The sequence below is a fragment of the Amblyomma maculatum genome, chromosome 4 (genome assembly GCF_055883805.1).
Source record: "Amblyomma maculatum isolate TAMU_Amacu chromosome 4, ASM5588380v1, whole genome shotgun sequence".
In the NCBI taxonomy this organism is placed as follows: Eukaryota; Metazoa; Arthropoda; class Arachnida; order Ixodida; family Ixodidae; genus Amblyomma; species Amblyomma maculatum.
Window position 1 is genome coordinate 87,263,950 of NC_139347.1, and position 20,553 is coordinate 87,284,502.

At 46.2% G+C, this 20,553-nt stretch overlaps 1 protein-coding gene across 2 annotated transcripts in view; it reads left to right on the forward strand.

Annotated features, from left to right (window-relative positions):
- LOC146191587 (uncharacterized) overlaps positions 1-20,553 on the forward strand; it is a 133,154-nt gene that overhangs the window by 43,218 nt on the left and 69,383 nt on the right. The window contains exons 2-3 of one of the 2 annotated variants that reach the window (XM_084602107.1): positions 705-804; positions 5,816-5,896. In XM_084602107.1, coding sequence (XP_084458233.1) covers positions 793-804; positions 5,816-5,896 — 93 coding nt within the window. In that variant the 5' untranslated portion in view covers positions 705-792. The remainder of the gene's footprint in view (positions 1-704; positions 805-5,815; positions 5,897-20,553) is intronic. The other variant, XM_084602108.1, reaches the window with a different exon arrangement.

Below are 20,553 nucleotides of genomic sequence, written 5' to 3' on the forward strand. Positions count from 1 at the left end.
TTGCGTTGGAAAACATGGGTGCCCTAGAAGGCGCACTTTTGACTGGACGTCGCGTTTTACCCGGCTTGTAAGAAATTTGTTTGGGACGCAAAAATCGGGTGAGTTCGTCTTTTACCCCAAAGCAAAGGGCCCTGTACCTCTAGTAAGCCGTGAACAAAACGCTCGCTTAATTAGGTAATCACTATAGTATGTAGAACCAGAACAACGTACGCCGGGGTTGATTCTGTCCACGCGCACAGGCAGGTTTCTCGACAGGGGCCATCGACTATAGATCGCGGTCGTCTCATCAAACACAGCTATGGTGGAGTCCGCCTAATACGATGTGCCCCTATGTATGGCCTTCGAGCGAAACATCGGATTCGGTGGAACCAACAGAGTTCGATTAGGCAATGCGAAACCTAGGCGGTCGGGAAAAAAAAAAAATGCCTACGTTAAAGGAGGACACCTAATTTTTGTTTGCGTGCTTTATTCTTTGTAATGGTTCCTAAAACACTGCTATACACGGATCATCACTTGCCGTTTGTCCATGACAGCTAAATGACGTATAATCGAATTTATTTTCACATCTTTTTCGGCTTCGACAGCAAAGGCACTATGGAAGCCGCGATTATATCGCAATTTTTTTTTCATCCCGTCACGTGACCTAGATTGAATTTGACGTCACAGCATTTTTTTTTTTTTTTTTTTTTTTACCTTGCACGCAGGCTGGTGGCGCAGTCTCTCGACACCAGGCGCCATCTATCGGCGCGCGTTGGCCCGGACACTGCTGGTCGCGCGGGTGTCGCGCTTAGAATGCGTGTTTGGGCAAGTGTTCTTCAATCCTGTCGTTCCCGCGCTCTTCCACCTATGAATGTAGGTGTGTGGTGTGCATGGCTAGTTCTATTTTTTTTTTTCCTGTGCTAGAAAGTTCTACAACTATTTTAACCGCGTTGTTCGTCGTCGACGCGTGTCCGTTCGTAGTTCACCAAAGTTATCGACTGGAAATCACAAATTATAAACAAATTATAAGCAAATTGACACGCTGATCTTTTACTTTCGTGTCTCTTGTTTAAAATTGAGATATACCCTAGCGAAAAAAATCGTATGAGTGACAATAACTTCATATAGAATTCTCATACTAAACTCATACAAATCTCATACAATATCATATAGTTCTCATACGTTGTATGATACCTGTATGAGATTATATGAGGCTTATACGAGTTTAGTATGAGTTTAGTATGAGAAATCTATATGAGATTATTGTGACTCATAGGGTTTTTTCGCTAAGGTATGCACTTGTCCTTTTTTATCCTTTTCTTTTTTTTTTGTCTCTCGGAATGTAAATTTATTGATATGAGTCGATGATGTTAGATGTAACCCAATCGGCGACCTTTAAGCAGAAGGATGTTTAGGCGAAATGCGTGTTTTCGATTCCCAATTGTTCGCCTTTGGCTTTCGTTTACTGTTCTTTTTACGGAAACGACAACACAACCGCGAGCAATAAAAAAGAAAATGGTATTTCCGTACGTCAGAGAGGTGTCTACGTGAAAAACAGCTGAGAAGAACGTCGCTTTAGTGTTAACATCTGGGTTGCAGCGAAGTAAACACGATCTCATTACGACGCAGATCCAACGGCTACGCGAAGCTTTCATTCTCTCTCTTCCTCTCTTGCACGCACGCACACAGGGAAAGAGTTTCGGGCCAAAATGCACTCGTCTTCTGGGTACACAGTTCTTAAGAGCTGGCTTCTGTGTTAACACGTATTCAAGTTAATACAATAACCAAAACAGTTTTTTGCCACAGCGGGTGGCTCATTTTTAGGGTACCCGATTTTTGAGCTCAGGAGGACAGGTTCGATCCCGGCCGCGACTACTGCGTTTCAATAGACTATTTAGAGTGCGATCTCAGCGCACGTTGAAGAACCCCAGGTGGCCTAAATTTCCTGAGCCCCCTTAGCTACGACCGGAGTACCAAGTTATAGCCGATGTCTCTTTGGGACGCTAAACCCCATATGCCATATGAAAACTAACCTGTTTTGCTTCAGCTTGCTTCCATTAGCTGCTGTTCTTTTGGGATGTGCGTAATGATGGCGCAGGATTTTAAAAGATGTATAATGCGGTGACGTGGGCCCGGCCAGCGGCCTCCAGCCGGCCACGCATCGTGCTCCCGGCGAGAGAGAGAGAGAGAGAGAAAAGAAACAGTGCATGAAGCTAGCACCCTTACCTTGTTTTCCTGGCTATCCTTAGTAACTTTTTGTGTACAGCAAAGTGCAGAGAAGTATCTGGGCACCTTTTACGAGGACAAATGTCAACTTGCGCATTGCTGATCCCGTGCTATTATTTACAATTTACTGCGGTTTCTGGAATTTCCTCTGGCGATTTGCTTTTTTTCCCCCCCTCATTTGCGATGAAATCAAAAGCCTTCTCCAACACACACCTGCACGCATAACACCGGGACGACTCCTTATGTGTCACCGGCCACGTGACGGGACCTCTGCGTCGTTATTTGACCGATCACGTGATATCAAATTTAAGATATATATGGCACGTCATGTCTTGCGCCGACATCGCTAACGCCACTACTGAGTCTTCTCTGTAAAAGGATAGTCGGGACAGCCGCGGTAGAGCGGCGGGGGAGGGAGATTCTTCACTGGAGGTCTAATATGGTTGCCCAAGGCATGTTGTGTTGTGATGGGCTGCGCTGTCTGATGCTGCAATAGAACATTCGTCTGAGTATGCATGTGTCTTCGGTGAAGACTATTCTAATTCGGGTCAGTCCCGCCGCGGTGGATCAGTGGTTAGAGCGCTCGACTGCTGAACCCAAGGACGCGCAATCGAATCCCGGCTTCGACGGCAGCTTTTCGATGGAGGCGAAAAGCAAGGCGCCCGTGTGCTGTGCGATGTCAGTGTCCGTTAAAGAACCCCAGGTGGTTGAAGTTTCCGAAGCCCTCCACTGCGGCGTCTCTCATAGCCTGAGTCGCTTTGGGACGTTAAACTGCGTAAACCAAACCGTAAACAAAACTCAATTCATGTTACTAATTTCGCAATCTGTCGAACCCGCTGTGTGCAGGCATCGCAGGGACGGCTGACACAATGCGACACTCGACACAATGCGCGGAAAGCAAACGCGGATGCCGAGAAAATGTTATCCGATTCACTGGCAATTGCGGACTTTGGCATTTCAAGATGTCGTAGTACAAATAGGACAAGTTCGCATCAAGTGTGGCCTCGTTTTCTACATCAGTTCTGCGCATACGTCACCCTTCTGACTACAAAAGTCTGGGGGCCATAGGAAATCAATAATACGACGCAGGAATAACCGTCTACATCGCGCAATTATGTCCCACTGATTTATTTTGGAGCACCACCGATGGTCGTGACCGAACCCCGGCGGAGATATTTTTCGGTACCGATCGCTTGGCAATACTTTCTCGGTGCCGGAAATCGTACAAGGTACTTGTACCGGCTTCGCGTGCAGTTCCACGTCTCCGTAAAGTTCAGTGCACTCTTCTAATTCAGTTTGCATCCGGCGACTACTGATCACGAGCACTGTATACATTGAATCGCCCAGGAAATAGATTTTTTTAAATTTATCGACACGTGTTGCCCGTACCGTCAAATGATCTCTGCATAAACATGTCGCCCTGAAGGGAGGTTCACAATTTTAATCAATCAAGGTCACTTATGACAGCGTATACGTGAGCACTGCAAACTGTTGTGGTCTGGGTAAAATGTCTTCCAGTTCGAACCATAATTACGCCGAGTAATTAAAGCATCACGAAAAATGCGATAAGGATCACGAATCGTATACACAAGGCAGCGGACATCGCTGTGCAGCTTTTTTTATATCGAGTAACCGATATGGCCACGCGGAGATTTTGATTAACATGAATTTAGACTCCTTTTTCTACATATAATATAAAGGGAACCTGTGCAGGTTTGTTACACTTTTGACGGTACAGTTTGGGCACTGCAGTGGATAGAAAATGTGATTGATTTTATGTCTTTTGCCATTTAACCTGTTGCCGTAACTGCGGACAAAACTGAACACACAACATGAGCTAAAGGCGCGGATTGACTGAACTAAATGGAGAAAAGTTGGGTGGTAGACGCTACACATAGCAGCCGTTTGTCCTTCAGTATCGCCCATTGGGAGGTACCAAGGGCGGCCATGTGGCGGCGACACTGTACGTAAAAGTGAGAGTGTTGCCCATTTTTTTGTAGCAATTCTTGGACTTTTAAATCTTTGCTTTTTTTTTTTACTACATATTCTTCATTTATTTGTCTTAGTCTAGGCGCGCCGCAACCAATGAGAAAAATACTGGGAACCTGAAAAAATATATATTTGCTTCTTGTGCTCTTGGAAACATGGACATTAAAATTGTGCAGTCTCAATCACCTATGACTAGGCGATTGCTTCGGTTATTGGTTATAAAGAAGGGAAACGCCTCAGAAAAAAGAAAGCAGTGCGCAGATTACCCTACAGGAAATTAGTAAAACAGACATTCCTTTTGGTAGCATCGCCAGATATGAATCTTCGTTATTACGCGTGCATACTGTGATGCAGTGAAACAACTTTACTCCAGTGATTTTCTAGCGGAGTGCAAAGAGGGAAAAGGAAACAAGAACGCCTTAGTTAAGACTTCAGAATTTACACAGAATCGTGGAGTCTGATCTATATGTTCGCAGTGCCTGTATGACATCATCGTTACAGGCAGTTTTATATGAGCTGCCATCAATGAGAGTCAATACTTTTAATCGCCAGGCAATATTGTGCGGCATTTGTTTACAGAGACACGGGTGTTCGCAGCAGCGATTTGCAAAATATCCACTCTGGACTTAATTTACTGCGTTGACCCGTCGGAGCTTATTTTTTCGATGCGAGTAAAACGAGTCACTACGGCTTCTCTGTCCTGCGTATGGAATTTATTGGATTGTTTTATCGTAGCAGGAAATAGTGTTTCGGCCACGACGATTTATCTTCCAGTGCGGTGCCTCTTTCTTTTTTCTTCCCTCTTTCCCCCACTACGCAGAGATGAAGCAATAATTGCGAAGTCAATTTTTCTTTCCTAATAACCCGGTCGTTGATTATTATTACTGTTAAATCGGGTCGAGTTTGATCGTAACTGCTCTCAACTGTCATCCAAGCAGGGCTGCTAACCCCTCTCCCTCGGCGCATCGTCGTTTCTCCGTCTTCCCGATGACGTCATTCTCCTGCTCTCGGGTTTGTGCTTGAAGAGTTTGTTCTCTCTCTACCAGGCTGAAGTTTAGCTCCGTCACTTGCCTCACCCGAGCCTGCCTGCGTTTCCAGCTAAGTCCTGCTTTTCCATTGTCCCGCCCAAGTGGGCCAGCGGGGCCAGGACGTAACTCTCGTACACGTTTGTGTTCGAGGCAGTCGTATACCACTCGCGACGTGATAGTGCCTGTGAAATCTGCCTTCGTGGTCCGCGCTCTGATATCAGTAAATTCTTCTGCGTATACGTTTTGCTTCATTTTTCCTCGCATCAGATGGCCCCGTGGATGCATATCCGATCTGCGTGAAGGTCACTCAGCATCGACTGGGTGAGAAATCGAAAATGCCCGCTTCGGGTACTCTGTCAGTCGCGCACCCGAGCATTGGTTTCCCCGCGTAGTACACTTTTCGCCAACACTACGGTTGATCGAGATCCCTTGGATACGTGTGCGATGATACGTGCATCGGTTGGAGCTGGCCGCAAACTGTTGTCTTCTCCAACACGGCGGCTGGCGTAGCTGTGGGCTGGGCGCATTATGAGTTTCTCGCCGGTACTGCTGCTGTGTGTGACATTGCCTGTGGGGCTCCTTCTCCTTTGCAGCGGGATTCCCCCACTCTGCCTGGTCGAGCAGGGACCCCCGGCCTGGCACCCGCGTCGGCGTTCACCATGGGCTCCAAGGAGGTCAGTGCTCGACTCGCTTATTGCCGCGCTAGCACGTGCTCTGGGCTAACCAGGTTTCGAAGGCAGTAGGAGAGGAGGTAGCTTCACGTATTGTTGTGGTGTCGCATAAGAGGGATTTAGCATAGGAGGAGGTGTGCACCTCTTCTGGAGACAACGCGTGCACGCGCATGCAGTTAGCTCTCCGCGGAATCGTATCGAGGTAGCGGAACGAGCTATTCTAAAGCTCTAGATTCTGAATCAATTATAGCAACAAGAGCGGGAATAGTCGCTCTTGAAGAAGATGGTACAATTTTTTGTCAAAAAAAAAAAAAGAGAAAGGAAATGGCGTTTTTAGCAAGGTTTTACGTGTGTGATTTGACTAACTGCGCGTGTTCAGCTGACATTTTGACATCCGACTTAGCGTTTTTGTTCCGGTTCCGCTGCCGTAGTATTGCTTCAGCACAGTTCTCTATCCCTTGGAAAACCACCGAACGAGGCTCAGTAGTCTCTTAGAGATGGTCGCAAATTAATAGCACTCGTACGCGCAGTTCTGTCATTAGGATGCGCGCCAGCTCCCCGTCGGGCAAACGTGTGACTTGGAAAGGCACGTATCGGCTTTCTGTTAGAACGCCTAGGCATTTGTGCCCTATACCCACCAACGGATCACCGCAGTGAGGTTTTCACCGACACATCCGGTTTGAGCGTTTCTTCAGTGAAAGATGAATAAATAGCGCCAATAAAATCTCCGATGACTGTCAAGCCCATAAGCTCGCGAAGTGGGATCCCTAGAAAGGCTGATTTATCCTGCGCATGAAGACACGCAAGCCTTTTTTTTTTTCTTACTACCATTACTGACATCACGCATGCATGGAGCTAGTCGATTTCCATCAACTGTTCTTCCGTCCGAAAATTCCTATTCCGATTATTCGAAATGTACATTATTTAAAAATCGTGCTCATATTCCGAATCATTACAATACTGCGATATAGAACTTAATTAGATAAGCGCCTTTATTATTTTGCAGTTACAAATCTTGGAGAGATCCTCGCAGAACACGTAATCAACATGCTATCTCTGCACAGAGCCTTAACTTCATTTAGCGAGTTGCATTATGAAAGGGCTGGCTAGGCCGATCAGGATAGCGCCCGCCCGCCCCGCTGTGGTGGTGCAGTGGTTAGGGCGCTTGACTTCTGCCCTGTACAGGCCCAAGGATGCGGGATCGAATCCCGACCTCGACAGCCGCTTTTCGGTGGAGGCGAAAAGCAAGGCGCCCGTGTGCTGTGCGATGCCAGTGCACGTTAAAGAACCCCAGGTGGTCGAAATCTCCGGAGTCCTCCACTACGGCGTCTCTCATAGCTTGAGTCGCTTTTGGACGTTAAACCCCATAAACCAAACAAACCAAACCAAAATTGCCCCCATTGTGTGGGTGCGTTCCCACGCTCGTGTCGTCGATGGGTGCTCAGGACGGTATTGGAACAGTCTCGTAATGGGCGCCATTTTGTTTGGTCCAGCTCTCCCTTTCGTATTGCTGCAGTGCAACCTGCGAAACGGAGTATCGAAAATGTATCCAGACGTGGAAGGCACACTTGCCTTGCCGCATCGCCTCATCGCTGTCTTGCGCTGATAATGTCTTGTATCCTGGCACAAATGTTGTCGAAAGCCATTTTTACACTAAGGGCCCACCCACAAGCACTCCAACAACGATCTTTGTCAATAAATAAATAAATTCAGCAAGGTTGTAATACACAAGCAAATTGCGAAATGAACACAAAACGCTGTTTACGTTTGAAAGGCATAGCAAGCCTACAAGAATTTGTCGGCTTGTTTGAATGACAATTTTGACCAGTCGGACAGCTATGTTAACCGAGTATGCAAAGTTGCAACTCACTCACTCACTCACTCACTCACTCACTCACTCACTCACTCACTCACTCACTCACTCACTCACTCACTCACTCACTCACTCACTCACTCACTCACTCACTCACTCACTCACTCACTCACTCACTCACTCACTCACTCACTCACTCACTCGCACTCGTACGCGCACACACACTATTTTGTTTTTGTTTTTTTTGCCCCCATTAGTTCGCATACTGACGTCGCAGACAAAATAAAAACAAGGCGTGAAAAGTGGCGCATTAAGAAGCCCCTCTACGTGGCTACAGGAACAAGTGTGAATAAGAACAAGCACGACGACACGCTCTGTCCGTCTTCTGTCCTGTCAGCGTCCCATGATTTCGTTCTGTGTATTCTTTTTCTCCTCTATGTGTGTTGGTTCCTGTAGCCATCAGTAATAATTTACTTGCCCAAAAGCAAGCGTTCCCTCTACGATAATTTTCAATTGCTCTCCCACCCCGTTTGAACAGTCCAGAGCCGAACACCAACCGAACTCCGAATCCAATCCAAAAATGTACCGGGTCGACGTCCTCGTCGATTGTTTTCCCTTATCGTCGATTATCTTCCCTTATTAAATTCCTCGCCCAGGCCTATTTATTCTTGATATAACTAGGATTTCACTCATCTTTCTGCTCTCCTTTATTGTCACCGTTGTATTGAAATAACACTTTATGCCTTGCAATTCAGAAGGAACTTTCTTTGTCAAAAAAAGTTTTTTATTCTGTTATTTTTTTTTATTTCCATAAATTTTCTGCTAAGACACTCTTTGAATCCGTCACTGGGTGGCACGGCGAATGTCTAAAAAACTTTTTTTTGTTTTTGTTTTTTAAGTAACAGGCCAGCAGCGCTGAAAACGAGTTCGCCGGACGAACTTCCGCTATTTACCGTTCGTACTCCCATCTACTTGCGTCAAACAGTGTGGGCGTGCTCTGCATGCCTTCCGCTCATCAAACGTCCTGTGCGTACGGAGAACGTGAGGTTTGTTTGTGTCGTGTACCCGAGCATCAACGAAGTCGTTGCGAAATAGCAAGGATAAAAAAGTCCTCGCAAAAACAATAAGCTATCCAAACTTGCCTCTTCGCTGGAATGCAGCTCACACGACAGCACGTATGGTTAGAAGCGACTTTCGGCTCATTTTTCGCTCTGCGAAATGCATAACGCGCAAATGATTGATGAAAACGGGACGTCGAAATTCTACGGCGCCATGCTTTCACTATTCCCAATGTGTTTGGATCACGCAATTTCTTGACAAGGAAGAATTGCTGTATCGACCGAGCCATTCCTAAAAGTTATTCTTAGCAAATCTGTGCACTGAGTTTTTCAGTATATAGTAAGCTTGAAGTGCACATGGAGACCATCCGCGTCGTTGGTGGCAGTTGTAAAGGCAGGTTTTTGTCAGTTGGTTTATTTATTTTACGATAAGGCGGATCTGGTACATATGATATGGACGTGTCCAGAAATAAAAGATATAAATGGACAGACAAAAACGGAAGAACTTTTTGGGGACTACTGTTGAGCTCACACCCTGAGACTCGGATAGGTGTAATCCGACTGGCCGAACACGCCGCCCGGGTCCAAAGGCTCCAGGCCGTCGTGTAGGCGGATAGGTTGACGCCTATCCTGTATCTGTTGGAAATTAAAGTTTTACCACCACTACCACCAGCACCACCCCAGGATACAGAATATATCATAAAGTGGAAGGGCAACTAACGATAATGAAAAAAGATCATGAACTATAATTTACACAATAACAAAAAACAGTAGAGGTAAAAGTTATGGTTAACAATTTTTTTGGGCTCATAAAAGATGTCATGAATAATAATATGAAGTCTTGCACCAAAATAGCATAATAAGTCAGTTAATGAACACAAACACAGTATATAGTTAATTAACGTTGCAAGGACGTTTTTAAACTGAACCGGATCACTGATAATGAAGGTAAGTAATTCCATTATTTGCAGGGTCTTTACATAAAGCGCACAGTCACTGTATTGCAATGGAGCACTCAGACATTTTGTTAATGATTAAGCGATGGGAAATCTACCGGGAACAAAGTTTATCATTATGGTAGAAAACTTTATGAAACAGAGAAATGCGATTGTGCTTCCTTCGGGTAGCAGGTGGCACAAGGTTTAAGGACATTTCATTTGGATGACTCTCTAACTGAACGACGGTAGTTAAACAAGTTTATAAAACTTGCTTCACGGTTCTGCATAGATTCCAACATGTGTGACATTGTGACGCGTTCAGAATCCCGTACAGATGAATATTCGATTTGTGGGGGCTGTACTGCTTACGCGGCTCACGCAGGTGTAGTCAGCCTCTACAAAATTACTTAGCCTCAGTTTTATGTGACAGGTATGAACCCCGAGAATGAACCAAAGATGAACAGGGACAAGAGTTCATGCTTATCAATTAGACACTTCTTTTTTCGGGAGGTCCGTCTGTTAAATACATTTGCTTTACGTTACTTTAGGCTCCCCCCCCTTTTTTTTTTTTTTTTTTTTTTTTTTTTTTTTTTTAGTGCGTGTATGTCTATGAACACAGGGAAGTTTCGAAGAATAAAAGCGGCAAAGATACAAGATTGCACGTTTGTTTCGGAATAGACAAATTTTAGTGACGTGCACTCAAAATCCACTATAGTAGGCCAGTCTGAATCGTTGTTATTAACATGTGGCTTCTTCAATAACGAACGCTGTGTGTTCCTCAAATTTCTTGTCCTGAAGTTTGGAGGTGACTCATACTGACTGAAACAATGCACTGATGATAAATAAGTTCACTTCGGCGGAGCGTCTTGATGTCTGCAAGCGTAACCAGAAAAGCATAAAAAAGTTTACTTTGTTCAGAGTTGTTCCAGTCAAATGATTTCGAACTGTTGAATTGGTGTCGTGCTTCTTGCAATTGTCTTCGGCAGTTACGCCGATGTGAGAATGGTGGTGCAGATATCGTGCAGATGTTCCCTTTTTCTGTTGTGCCCGCCGCTGTGTGGTGACCGCCACCGCCAGGCTAAATGATGCGGGATCGAATTCCGGCCGCGGCGGCCAATTTTCGATGGAGGCGAAAAGAAAGGCGCCCGTGTGCTGTGCGATGTCAGTGCACGTAAAGAACACCAGGTGGTCGAAATCTCCGCAGCCCTCCTGTACGGCGTATTCCATAGCCTGACTCGCCTTGGGATGTTAAAACCCATAAACGAAAGCATACCTTTTTCTGCTGTCTGCTTAATAGTGGATTGTGATTTCCTCTCGACTCTTGTCCTGTGTGCCGTGTAGGACCCTTTCTTCTGACTCTTGCACCCCGAACAGACTTACTGAAAATCCGCTTGAACCTTATTTTTACCTTAGATAAGCTTCATAGAGGACATGTTTTTTCCGGTACGTAAACCGCATGGAAATGTTCAAAAATTGGCTTTCGTTTGACGGTAATTGTAAACCTATTTTCACGCCTGTTATTCTGCACTGACCACACGGCTTGTTGGCAATCATCGTACAAAACACTCTCGATGCTAGCGATGCTCCGCTCCAACGGTCTTAAGTGTGCTTTTGAAAATGATCGTTTTGTTGTGGAGTGGTGGTTTTTGTAGAGGCAGACAGGCCTCGCGAGGATGCGCAAGTGTTATAGCTGCGCTGGAAATTGTAACGTACGCGGGGAAATAACTGCATGAAAGAAGATAAACGATGGTACTGTTTGGTAAAATGTTCACAGTCCATCCAGCCGTTTGTACGTTGTTTACAAAAGCAGTGATCACAAAATCCATCATTTTATGTCTCTGTACAACAAACACCCACACAGGGAATTGTATTTTACTGAAAAAAAAAAAAGACAAAAAATGCAATGCCCGGATTTAAGGAAATTTTCGTTGAGCAGAACTCGATTTGTACCGGTATCCGAGGTCAGAAAACATCACCCGATTCTTTCGGAAAAAAAAAAAAAAGAAACGAAAACGAAGCGCCTTCCAGCTCATGTTGTGTCGGAGCTGCTATTACCTTTTCTAATCCTGTCATGAGGAAGAGGGTTGGCGTGAGCGCCCTCCTAGTGCACGCGGTTGTCAACGCCAACGGCGCCGTTTCATTTGCGGCTCTCGCTGGGCAAATGGCTGTTCACCTACTGGACCAAGGAATGCTCACATTTTCCGCACTTTTCCGCGCGGAAAATTGCGGAAACAGTGGAGAATCGCACTCCACTCTTTGCCCGCGTAGAGAAAGAAAAGTCGCGGACCTCGACGCGTGTGAACTGTGACATCCTTCCGGCTTGTCTGGAAAGCCAACACTCTGGCTCGGCATAGTTCAAGAGGAAAGTCCCGTTACATTGGGTGGGATCCATGGTATGTCAGGGAAGGTGCCGGTCCGTCCACTCGGAGTTTCATACCCAACACCCGAGCAGGGTGGGGCGCGAAATGCATTTACCAAAACCAAATACGGCCCAAGAAAAGAACATAAAACAAGGTGCGTACACTGCATGCATGCAGTGTCTTGATTTAAGCCCCATTTTGGTGTTTTATTCTACTGAATGCATATAGTAGCATTTTAAAACATTTATTAGATTATATTGATATACCCTCTACAAGCAAAAAGGCCGGCAGTACCTGTTGATTAAAAAAATGACAAGACCGTGCTACAATTAAAAGTGGTGAAAGCCACTTTACAGGAATGATTTCACCAACTGCATTGTTTTCATTCCACCACCATCATCATCATCATCATCATCATCATCATCATTATTATTATTATTATTATTATTATTATTATTATTATTATTATTATTATTATTATTATTATTATTATTATTATTACCACCAGTGCTATTATCATCATTATTAACCAAATGAACCGCCATCGTCATCGCCAATAGCATCATTATCACTAACTGCAGCGTCATTATCATCGCTACTATAATCATTAAACAAACTGCATCGTCGTTCTGATCACTACTATCGTCCTCACGATAGACAAGGAGCATTACGATCGTTTTCTCGCGATCCATGACATGAGTGTGTAGCGCAAAAAGACGAAAGACACAGAAAGGGTACATAACACAGCGCCTGTGTTGTGTACCTTTTCTGTGTATTTCGTATTTTTGCGCTACACTCTCATGTCATAGATCACCGTTACCGACTAGCCCAAGTTTCCACCCTTGTAAGTTTTCTCACGAGCCCGATGTGGAGTAGTGCTCGCTCGGCTGGGAATCGGAGGGATGGTGGTTCGGTTCTGGTGGAGACAGAATATTTGTATTTCTTTTGGCGGACACACCCGGCGGACACATCCAGCGGACGGACAGGAACGTCACCGTGAGCCTAGAAAGGCTTTCACCTAAGAAAATGCATTTTTTTTTTAATTGACTGCTGTTGTAATACTAGGCTGTGTTTCCACGTGGTCGGGCTATTCTTCATTTCAGCTCTAGAAAATATCATTTACTGCTCGTTTCACGTATGCTAAGCTCAAAGCTTGCTCTTCTGCCGCGTTGGAGTCGCACTCATTAAATGGGGAAGGTATATCTTTCAGAGGGCAAGCCTACGTTGCTGGCCCCACCAGTGCTATAACTGGCAAAGCGCCACGTATTTGCTACCGGATCTCACAAAGGCACGTCCTCACGACCCTTGCGAGAACTAAAATTTGTGAAATGCAAGTCCAACAAATCCTTGAGATTTGGCTAACGTGCACTGTCGTGATCAGTAGACGAATTTATCTTCTGAACAGATGGCACATACCCACACAAGGGGATCGAATTTCGTTGGGAACAGGCGCAAACACAGGGTTGAAGAAGCGCATAGAAAGACGCTAATCACACTTAGCCACTCCAGCCGCTCTCTCCGCCCTTCCAGCATAGCATTGTGCGCATGCGCACTGGGGCCAGGCTGTTCCTTTATCCCCATAACCTGTTCGAGTAACTCTATTCTAAATCTCGCTAATGAGGGCCCAATATTGCACATAATCCGACAGCGTATACGAAATTACGCGGTGGGCGTCGGCCACTACAAGCGGACGGGCTGGAAACTCGGACGCGACAGGTCGGCGGCGAGTAGCCAGGCATCGTGTGCCGGACCAAGTTGATCGGACCAAGGTTTCAGCTTCACCCCCCTCCCTTCGTAAGCGTTCAAGTCGTTTCGATCTGCTGGGGCGTCTGGCTGGCTAGCCCGGCCGACTTCGCTGAAACTCGCAAACGGACGGTATTGGGGGCACGATATTCGAGGAGGATATACAACTGCCACCAGCGCTCCCGGCTGTCCCAAAAAGAGCGGGAGGGGTTCTTCCTTTCCTCCGGGAATGCTACAAATGCCCCCGTGCGCTCCCGTGGCCTTAACCGAGATTTCGTTGTTTGCGAACCCCGCCGGGCCGCAGCTGCCGCGCACAATGGCAGCCGGGAGGGCACGCGACGACCTCGCGCCACCTGGCGCCGGTCGCGCGAGCAGCACGTGCGTGCGGCGACGGCGTTGCCGCAAAGTCTCGAATATTCTCGCCTAAGAGCCGCCGTCTACCCCTAACGCCCCATTGGTTTCATTCACCGGATTCTCAGATCAAACTTGATCGCTATTCACGACAGGGCAGGGGTTCGAGTATAGGGCAGCCTTGTTCGGAGCGAGTTTCAGCAAAGTGCGTGGAAAGGGAGCCATGGAGCTAACAGTCAGCTTTCCGCAAGGATAACGTGTTTATCTGGCATTCAGCCGTCAACTCATTTAATCATGTGTTTTTGATTGCGGGTTTGCGGGTGTAAAAACTTTCCAACCGGTAGCGAAACCCAGGGCTTTGATTTGTGAATCACTTTTGAAGGGGACGGGTCTAGTGGCGCAGTGCATAGTCTCTCGGCCGTCTTCATCGGAATGATGTTTCATGCGTTAGCGCTAGGCCCTTCTATAAGCCGTTGTTTTGTGGTTTGTGTGCAGCGTATACAGGCTCCTGCAACAGCGACGCTCGCGTCGATGTGTGCTGCTTTTGTGACGTCACGAGAACACATGCCGTGGCCGAATTGACAAGAGACTGTTAGCTTGGGCGGCACTCTTGAAGTGGTAATTCAACTCACTGGGGCCCTTTGAACACCGAGCCAGCTTGATTAAAGTGGGACTGTATCTGTGTCGCCCTTGCCTACGTGGTGAGCATACAGATCGTATGGCATGTCATTCGAGGTAAGATGTTCATATAGCGCGAAGCACGTGCAGTCAAAACTTAAACCATGCAAAACCTGGGTTTCGCATGATTCATCTAGCCTGACGGCTTAGCCCCTGGCTAAGACCCTCGGTATCTCTTTTTTTCTTAATGCGATAGCGTTCAAGAGCACGTTATGGGTAAAATCTGGTGCAGGTGTCGGCGTTATGAGCAGAAAATCACGAGCATGTGGTCGCTCACAGGTGATACCTGGCAGCTGGCATCGCCGCGGGCACTGATTCTTATCAGAAAGTTGGTTTGGTTTATGGGGTTTAACGTCCCAAAACAACTGTCTATGAGAGACACCGTAGTGGAGGGCTCCGGAACTTTCATCCACCTGGGATTCTTAGCGTGCACTTGATATCGCGCTGCACATGGACGCATTCCTTTTCGCTTCCATCGAAAAGCGGCCGCCGGGATTCGATTCCGCATCCTTGGGAGCAGCAGTCGAGCGCCCTCATCACATCAGAAAGTTGGGAGGAACTGTCAACCCGGGCTGCTCTTTTTAGTTGGGAAGGTGGAGTAAGAATATACGTTCCAGTGCTCTTAGATGCCATTGTTCTTGTATTTAAAGCCGGGCACGTCGATCGGCACGTGCCACGACCAAGGCGGCACAGAGCCGCTGATGGCGATGACGCGCCGCAGTGAGATTAAAAGTCCGGTCTTGTCCACAGAATTTGAATATCTCTGTTGCAATTACCAAGCTAACGATTTTCAAGAGCAAAATCCGAGAACTTGAAAGCGCGATTTTTTTTTTTACTCTTTTTGGTATTCTGCTTCCAACATTACTCTGTTTCTTTTAAATGCATGAACCCTTTCAAACCTAAATCAGCCTGGATGTCGTGCCAAACCTGTTTTCAGCATACCTTGCATCTGCTGACTTTTCTGTAGCCTCGATGGCATAAAATGACCACTCTGGAAAATTTGAAGTCGTTGGAATAGACTGCTACAAGGAATCTTTTCATACCTTCGGTTCAAAAAGCATTCGGCACTCAATAATATAGTAAACAATTTCGAACAAGGTGACTTTCTTTTTTTTTTTTTTTTCGCATGGAATCTGGAGGTAGGAGAACTATGTAGACTCTGCGCTATTGATGAAATGCGTTACTTATTCTGTTCCTTCTGCGATATTTGCGCTAGCTTTACGAAAAGCCTATGCACGGACACCGCCATGCAGTTGTCTCGCGCGGGTGTGGCTGTACGCATTGGTCGCGCTCTCTGGACAGCCAAGACGCTTGCGACGAATACGCTTTTCGTTTTTTTCATATTGGTCACAAATTTTGCGTCGCTTTGTTATTTGTTTATATTATGCATGTTTTTATTTTTATTTGCATTGTTTATATCGGGAGGGGGGGACACATTTCTCCAGTGGCGACATGAAATAATTATTCAGATTAAGTAAAACAATTAGGCCGGCCTTCCAGGATAACAATAAATTACATTTTGAGGTAGTTTACTACTCCGAACGTTTTAGCTGTTATATCCTCGAACGACATCATGTACTTATTTTAACCTTATCAGCATTATCATCGTTCATGGGAAAATGACGTTCTGTGTACCGAATCTCAGGTCGTTTGCCGCCGAGATGTCAACAGGAGTCGCATTGCGTGTTCCCGCAGACCGGTTCCGCCGGCGTTTGACACGGCGACACCGTAGGCCGTTATTTTTTCCTTCAACGCTCCAAGCAGTGCGACTGTAGTGCTGGTAACAAGAGCGCAGTATGCATACAACTTGGGTCCCACCAGTGCGCGTAAACTGCAGAAGGCCGCCTCGTTGAGACAAGAACGCAGCGGCGATCGCGGTTCCTCCTCCGCCCCATCTGGCCGCGGCCGGGGTCGCCAGATGGACCATTGTTGGCGACGGGCGGGAACCCTTGCCCGTCCCGTCCATGTTCGCGGTCGGCGCTTCTCTCAAAAGAAACGCGACAAAGCACACTCGGCCATCGGCGCCACAGTTGTAGTCAGCCTACCTTGTAGGCGGCGCGCGTCAAAGTGTGCGCTTGCCGCAGGGACTGCGCGCTGGTTGCTCCGTGTTCTCAGCATCGCACCAGGCCGCTGGAGCTGTGACCTGCACGGAGAAAAACTTTTGTGACGTACCTTTCCTTTGGCATGACATGCGGATCCTGTGGTGCCCGCCAATGGTGTCTTATCTTTATTGCGCAAGCATTCAGGTCTTCCACTGTTTTGTGACATATGAAGCTTTGAAGCTCGTGCAACAGGTCGTGTCGGTGGTTAGTGTAACGTCGCGTGACGACATGGCATGGTCGAACTGACAGCAGCTGCCAACTCGGACAGCACTTTGGAGACAGGAATCGAACCCACCGGGAGTCAGATACGTCACCCCCGTATCAATCAGGCACTTCCGTACGGCTTGGATAAAGCGACCTCATACCTATGTCGAATGGTCTTTTACATGATTGAAACCAGTTTCTGGGATTGTTGTTACATGAGGCTTTCATATACACGGCGCGAGCACGAAAAAGCACAATGGGAGGACACACGAGAAAGCACTGACTTCAACACAGCTTTATGTAGCAACGAATACCTATGGACTATATCGTGCATGTGCAGCATTGAAGGAAAAAGTAAAGTGTCATGCTGAATGTGGAGGTCTTGCGTTCTGCTTTTTTTAAACATGTGTTTTCTTGCCCATATCGATGGAGGTTTCGTCCTTTCATCTGTGCAATGTGGTGCCGCTGGCAGATTCAGCGTGACACTTTACTTTTTCCTTTCGTTGGTGTGCCTAGCGCTGTATTCTTCGCGCAACAATGACGCTTTGTTGAAGTCCGCTCTTTCTGGTGTGTCCTCCCATTGTTCTTGTTCGTCATCGCGCTTTGTGTGTGTGAAAGCCTTTCACATGATGTGGTAAATTACGACTGTGTGCTCATCAGAATGGGTCATCTATAACCGAAGTGAAGTCCGAAGTGCGTACCTTGTCCTAAACACGTTGAATCGCCCGCCGATTTCTCCCGCATCGCATCAATTGAGGATCTCCTCAATCTTTGTTGACGCTTGGATGGATGGATGGAATATAGGAGCGTCCCATTTGAAACGGGGTGGTAGCAGTTGCTATCATGCTCGTTTTTTTCCCTATGTCTTAATTATTGCTTTAGATAGGTTAACTATACCATCATTCTATTTATTGAATTTTGTTTCTACATTACTAACATTATGTTACCTTTCTGATTTTAAGCCACCAATCTTCCAATCGATTTTTGCTATTCACCCGGCCACTGGTATCTCTAAACCCCAGGGCCTCAGGAAGAGTGACTGTGGGCCTCTAGCGCCGCCTATCGGGTATCGCACCACTTACTCTGCAAGAAAAAGATGGCAGTCTTGGTCGTAATTACTGTGGCTCAATAATCGCCAAAGCCTAAGGAATGTTTTCCGCGTTTACAAGTTCCAGAAGGGATGCGATAAAACTGCCGATTTTGTACTCGTTTATGTCGTGGCCGTGCTGGAAGTAGTATTTATTTACTTTTTTTTTACCTAATTCCACGATTCTGGAGCACATCCTAACTGAGCCAGTTGCGAAGCAATCTAATATACAAATTTCGCACGTTCTGGGAATAGTAGAAGCTGCTGATATGAGGCGAAAATTTGCTTTTAAATCTTTTCCTGCTCTCGCAGCGATTAGTTAAAGCTGGCACAAGAAATTAATGGACTGCGTTTTTGAAAATAATTGCGAGGGAACTGTGGAATATATTAGCAGATAATCTTCATGAGTATACTATGAGTTGGCGATATGTAGTGAAATATTGCGTCAGAAGTTTGTCCTGTGTTAACACAGAAAAAGTCAAATTGTCATAAAAAGCAAACTAGGCGAGCTTAAAAAGTAACAGAAAAAAAGCGAAGCTCGTCTAGGAAGGTTACACGGATATATTGACTGTTATCGTGAAGTTATGTAATATGTAAAAAAAGAAACAGCGTTCAAAAATTATTTCACAGAAAATGTCTAAAATATAAGCAAAATGCTGGGTTTGCTCTTTCGCCAAGAGCGCCTTCACCTGTCATAGCGTACACTAAGTGAGGTTTTCTTTACCCGCTGTCCTTAATTTGCCTATGGTAAAGCGAAGAGAGAACGCTATGCGAAATGCGTCCGCTGAAACTTCGTGTGAGCCCGAGGGTCGCACTCCACCGCCCGGCATGGCGGGTGCACGCGTGTCATTCAGAGTGGCAGTGCGTCTTTTCTTCAGATCTTTCCAACTAAGAAGCAAAATTCTAAGAAACCGTACCATTCATGCACTCAGGGCGGAAAATGCTGAACGGAAACAGAAACTTAACGACTTATCGAAGAGCTCAACGGCCAGAGAACAGAGCAGAACAACTTAAACGTGCGAACAGATGAAACTCAGCCAGCCACCATAGGGCGGTAGATGTTTGCAGTTGCCATGGCAGCCATGAACAACGCAGTGAATCCTAATAACATAGAGTTTTTTACTCTTACCTAGAGGGAAAGCTGTGCTGCCGTCTATGGGAGTTTACATGGAGTTTCCAGATGGCCAGTTCAGCCACCATGGGCGCTCAAAGCATCATGGGCCGGAGAGCTACCGAGTGCAGAACTACAACTTTTGGCCAAAACTAATGCAAAGATAAACGTTGTTCTACCGTAAATAATGTCATAAGATTGAATATTGTGACTATAAATTGCAAAAAGAGAGAGAAACAGAATGCCAGTGTGAGATTTATCCAATATAAGCGATGACCCTTTCTCCTATTGGCTTAGTTTTGAGCAGCACAAATACCAATATTTCGCAGTTAATAGGCACACTTTGAAACAAAAAAAAAATGTTATGAAAATATTTATCGTTGTGCAATCACTTAAGGAAGTTTTTAGTGGCATTTCGGGAAACAAAAACCATTTTTTGGCGACGTCTGCTTTTGCGCCTTCGCTACTATGGCTTTCGCGGTCTATGTACGCACCTTCAGATGATGATGATAACAAAAAAGAAACACTGCAGTAACGCCACTCCACTTACTGGAGAAAAACCGACTGTCCCGCAACAAGTAGCACACCGGCCCATGATTCTTAGCGCGCCCATGGTGGCTGAAGTGCAGCGCCCTCAGCTTTCCCTCTAGTTAGTGTAAGGAACTCTATGCCTAATAATCTCATTTCAAACATTCAAGCAGATGCGCGCATAGATATAGCGCTTACTGCAGAATGCAGAAGCAAACCCTATATTAGGCCATTAGCTGAGCGTGGCGAGGAGCCGTAAAAGATCGATCAAGTTGGAAACCATTTTAATGCGTCAGTTAATCTGCCGCGGTATACGCGGAAAGCAGGGTCTCTTTAAAACAACACACATTACAAATTGCACAACTCCACCAGACATAATCGCCCTTAAGGAAACCAACTGCCCACCCACACTCACGAGCCTTGGTCGCCGCGCTGGTTGCTAAAACGGTAGCCGCAATCTGACGCGATATCGAGGCAACGGACATAAACCACGCTCTTATCGAAATAATTACCCAAAAGGGAAGCCAAGAAAGCATCTTCCTGCTTAACGTATGCATGCAACCCGCCCTGCTAGAGGAAAGCTAGCTTCAGCTACCTGCTGTATGCAAGGCAGAACCAGCAGTAGCCAAGAAGGGTCTCGTCATCCTGGATGACTTTATTGCTTCGCATAAAAACTGGGGCTATGTT